Source organism: Gossypium arboreum, chromosome 8, assembly GCF_025698485.1.
Source record: "Gossypium arboreum isolate Shixiya-1 chromosome 8, ASM2569848v2, whole genome shotgun sequence".
Lineage (NCBI taxonomy): Eukaryota > Viridiplantae > Streptophyta > Magnoliopsida > Malvales > Malvaceae > Gossypium > Gossypium arboreum.
Window position 1 is genome coordinate 135,939,968 of NC_069077.1, and position 4,369 is coordinate 135,944,336.

General features: G+C 36.7%; 1 protein-coding gene across 1 annotated transcript; it reads right to left on the minus strand.

Annotated features, from left to right (window-relative positions):
- Positions 1 to 2,034: 2,034 nt before the first annotated feature.
- LOC128296667 (uncharacterized) lies at positions 2,035 to 2,835 on the minus strand. The gene has a single exon (XM_053032117.1). The coding sequence runs from the start codon at positions 2,833 to 2,835 to the stop codon at positions 2,035 to 2,037; it is 801 nt and encodes a 266-aa protein (XP_052888077.1).
- Positions 2,836 to 4,369: the final 1,534 nt, after the last annotated feature.

Below are 4,369 nucleotides of genomic sequence, written 5' to 3' on the forward strand. Positions count from 1 at the left end.
GGCTTTGGAGTAAGTTAATTTAGTTAGGAAATGAATTCCAAGATAGTAAATTATGTGTTAAGAGAGGAATTTAGGTTGTATATATATATATATTCGTGATTATATTGAATCTAAGAGACTATGTTAGTTATTTGGGAGTTTCGGCCATAGTATTATAGTGAATATTATTTTGAACAAGGGTTTTAATTATAATGGATTGGTGTAAATGTTTTGAGTGAGGTAACACTAATAAGATGAATTGAGAAATGATTTCTCAAATGTCTAAAATGATATTTAGCTTAGGCATGTAAGCATGTCTAGTCAGTGTTGAATGTTTTAATTAGGGAAGGTTATAAGTTGAGTTTAGTGTTAAATGAAACATTTGATCAGATACATAGTGCCGAATGTGTTTGAATGTGAATTACCAAATACATAAACTTGATAATGCTATAATGGTAGACTTAGTCGGACTTTGGCATTTTGAGTGATGCATTTGATTCTTGTGTTAATCTGAGATAATATGTGTATTTTTTTTATGAAATTAAGTGATGGTTATGTAATTCAAAAATGCAAGGTAATACGCTAGTAATATTTTCGATTATGTATGAGTAGAGCATATGTATGATGTTTAAATAGCTAGTTAATAAAATCATTTGTACTTAATGGCACGATATACATGTATTAAATCGAATTGTTAAATTGATAAGAAATTAAATAGATCTATTTGTTTGAATCAAGCTCAAGAGCTAAGAGGGTCTAAATCAGATAAGGGAAAGGAGAAAGCAGTCGAGTAGATTACCCGCAACTGTTCAAAATATCCGAGGTAAGTCTTAAGTAGTTTCCTTTAGTATATAATTGACGATGCCATTATAAGAGTATAGTAGGTAAATTGTGATCTTTGGCTTGCACTTGAATTAAGATGTATAATAGATAATGCATGTATATGACTTATAGTTTGATGGTCACTTTGAATTTAAGATTAAATGGTGAAGAGAATGAGTGATATAAGATATAACCATTGAGCTGAAATGTCAATGATAATGTACGTATCTAGTTTATATTCGAATGTAATATACGATTATTAAGTGATAAGATGACTGAGATGTGTTAAAATATGATCAAATATATATGAGATTGGAAAAATATCCGGACATGAGGTCAGCAGGCTATATGCTGGAAAAATATCCGGAGATGAGATCCGCAGGCTATATGCTAGAAATATATCCGGACTTGAGGTCTGCAGGCTACGTGTTGGAAAAATATCCGGGTTAAAGACCCGCAGGCTTATGCTAGTAATGTATTCCGAGCTCTAAGATTTGACAGAACCAATACCAGTAAGTTAAGTAAGATTGCGACTTCGAATGTCAGTGGTAAACATCATTGCGTAAGTATTATATATTTTACACGTTAAGGTTCGTGTTATGTGCTTATATTTGAATTGATTTCTAAGTTATTTACTAATATCAAAGAACGATATATATATATGTGTGAATGAATTCGGTATTTGAGGATAAGAAAACAATATCATTGGTTATTGTAAGTCATCATATGAAAGAACATAATTAAAGGTATTAGTATAATCTTTGTAAATAGTGAAATATGTGCAAGGAGTTTCTTGTGTATACATACATATATATTCGGCCAATGGGTTTTGTAACTAATGTGCTGGTGTATATTTGGTCAAGTGAATTACAATTAGAATACAAGTTTTGTGATTCTCAATGTTCAATTTTAATGACAAGCTTTAATAGTTTAAATTGCTTAAAACTTACTAAGCCTCGAAAGCTTACTCAAATTCTTATTTCTCTGTTTTATTGATTGTTGACTCTGGCCGCAGACTCGGAGATCGTCAGCAGTTCTTCATACTTTCGATCTTTTTGGTACAGTTATATTTTAGACTCGATATGGCATGTATAGATTAGGCTGTTGACGAATATGTTTTGTAATTGTAAATATTTTGGCTATATGAAAATGACATTTATAACTCAAGGTTCAGTATGTATTCAGCTAAATTTCTGCTTTTATTGTTAATTTTGTGAATGAAAAATTAAATGTTTAGCTCAATAATACCTTATAGCCTAAACCGGCGATCGGACTTAGGCTTGGGGTGTTACACCTACTCAATTGATTGTACCATTTCGCTGCAGCCCCACTCAAACTGTCCTGAAAATAATGGATCAACAGTTGATCGTTGTTGACATACCCCGTCATCCTTTGACAAAACATCGTAATGTGAGCCTCAGGGCAGCTGGTTCCGTTATATCTTTCAAACTCCGGCATTTTAAACTTCGGGGGAAGTACTAAGTTCGGGACCAAACTCAGTTTCTTTGCATCGATTCCACAGTAATGATCAGCATTCTCTAATTCCTTGAACTTTTCCTCCAACCATTTGCATCGATCCTCAAATTGTTTTGGGACCTCAGCCTTTGTCTTTTCTACCTCTGCTGCGTTGTCAAAGTCAGGGACCTGGGGGTTTACCAGATTATCTCCAGGGTTGGTGCTCAATCCTGTTGGGAAGTTTACTGGTGCCGAGGTACCAGTTTGATAAAGAGGTTGGACATTAACAGACACCCTCGGTGGTTGTGTTTGCATGTTCACTGGTGCAAAACTTGTAGGAAAAGCGGAATCCTCATTGTCATTTCCTGTGTCAACCATAGGGCTTTTTCCTTTGTCAGACCCTCCTTTAAACAGCTGTGTCAGCTGGCTTATCATGTTGTTTTGTGATTCTAGCATGTTTCTCTGGGACTCCAGCATTTGGTCTCTCATTTCCTGCTGGATCTTAGCCAGCTGCTCTTGCATCTGAGCTTGCAGTTGCTCTTGCATCTCCTTTTGCATTTGCTCAAACCTCTGATCCATATCCTTTGTTTTCCTTCGTGTGTAGTACAGGTGTTCCAGGGTAACTAGATAAATGGTCGCTAATTAATAGGGTTCTTTTGTGTATATGATGTTATGCGATGCAATACAATGCAAATGCATGACATGAATGCAAAAAGAAGACGTAGATTCGAATTCAATTTCATTTAGAAAACTTTACTGAAAAACAAAATCTTTTATATAAAATGAATTACATATACGGTCTTGCCCTAACACCTAAAGCTTTTACTTTCTTAAGAAGGTAGGCTAACTCTCGCCCCCGATCTGACTCTAACTCATATTTAAATCCTAGCACATCTGCTTGGACCGCCAAAGTCTATAAATGATCAGCCACCTCTCGTATCTGAGCTATAGCTTCGCCCATTAAGTAATCCCTATCTCAGACCTGATCCTGAGATCGGTGAAGTTGCTCTCCTAGTTGCTCATTATTTGCTTCCAACAATTCAATTTGATATTCACAGTTCTGAAGTGTAGTCTCAAGTTCTTCTACTTTCCCCTTCAAATTCTCGATCTTACTTAGGCTAGCCCTTAATTCAATCACTGAGTCACGACTCTGATGTTGCTGTAGTGTCATTTCTAACTCTGCCACCCGAGCTCTTAACATCTGTTTTTCATTTTGGCTATCGTTCAAACTCTTTTTACAAGTAACTTCTCGAGCCTGAGCATCATGGAACTTTCTTTCCCACCAATCAGCCCTAGCCTTTTCCTCTTGGATTTCTTACCTCCACTGTTCAGACGTTTTACCCAAGCCAGCATTTCTCATTGACTTATACAGCTGCTTGTAATCAGTCTTCAGACTGTCCAGGTCCTCCTCAACCTCTCTCTTTCTCTTTCTCAAATTCTCAGCCTCGGATTTTTGAACATCAACATCCAGCTTTAAGTATACTTTTTCCTCCTACAACTGCTCTATTTTCCTCTCTAACTCCGAGGTTTTCTTTTCGAAGTCTTGCTTTATGATTTCCAATTCGGAGGGGACCACTCGTAGATATTCCTCTATTGGTCGAGCTTCTTCTAAATTTAGCCTCGGGATATTGTCGTTAACCCTTCTACTCCACCATTCATTATATTCAAGAGTCACCATTGGATTCAAAACAACTCCCTTTATCCGGCAGGTTTGGTTCCAGGCATTATAAATCTTGCGGCTCTTTTTCTTGGAGTCTTTCTCCCCATACAAGAACCCACTCTGAGCTAGCCCATGCGTCACCAGTATAAATTGTCTCAATCTATATTACCTCAATACAAGCAGAGGGGCGTATCCAACGGCTCTCTAAATCCCCAACAAAGGGACCCAATCATAACTCTCACATCGGTAGAAAATCTCATCAGAAACCATCCAAGGGGCCTTCCATTCGATATCCTCCTCTTGGAGATTTTGAAGTATCGCCATCCATTTTTCCTCTGTTATGTCGTCTCTTCTCGATATGGTCACTATCTCCTTCAAAGGTGAGTAATCTCCAAGAAAAGGTCGGTAAGAGACCTTTTCTACCCTCCAAAAATGACTATGAAACCATACTAA

Bases quoted from the DNA above. Each gene is read 5' to 3' on its own strand.
- LOC128296667 (XM_053032117.1), bottom strand. From the start codon at position 2,835: ATGGATCAGAGGTTTGAGCAAATGCAAAAGGAGATGCAAGAGCAACTG.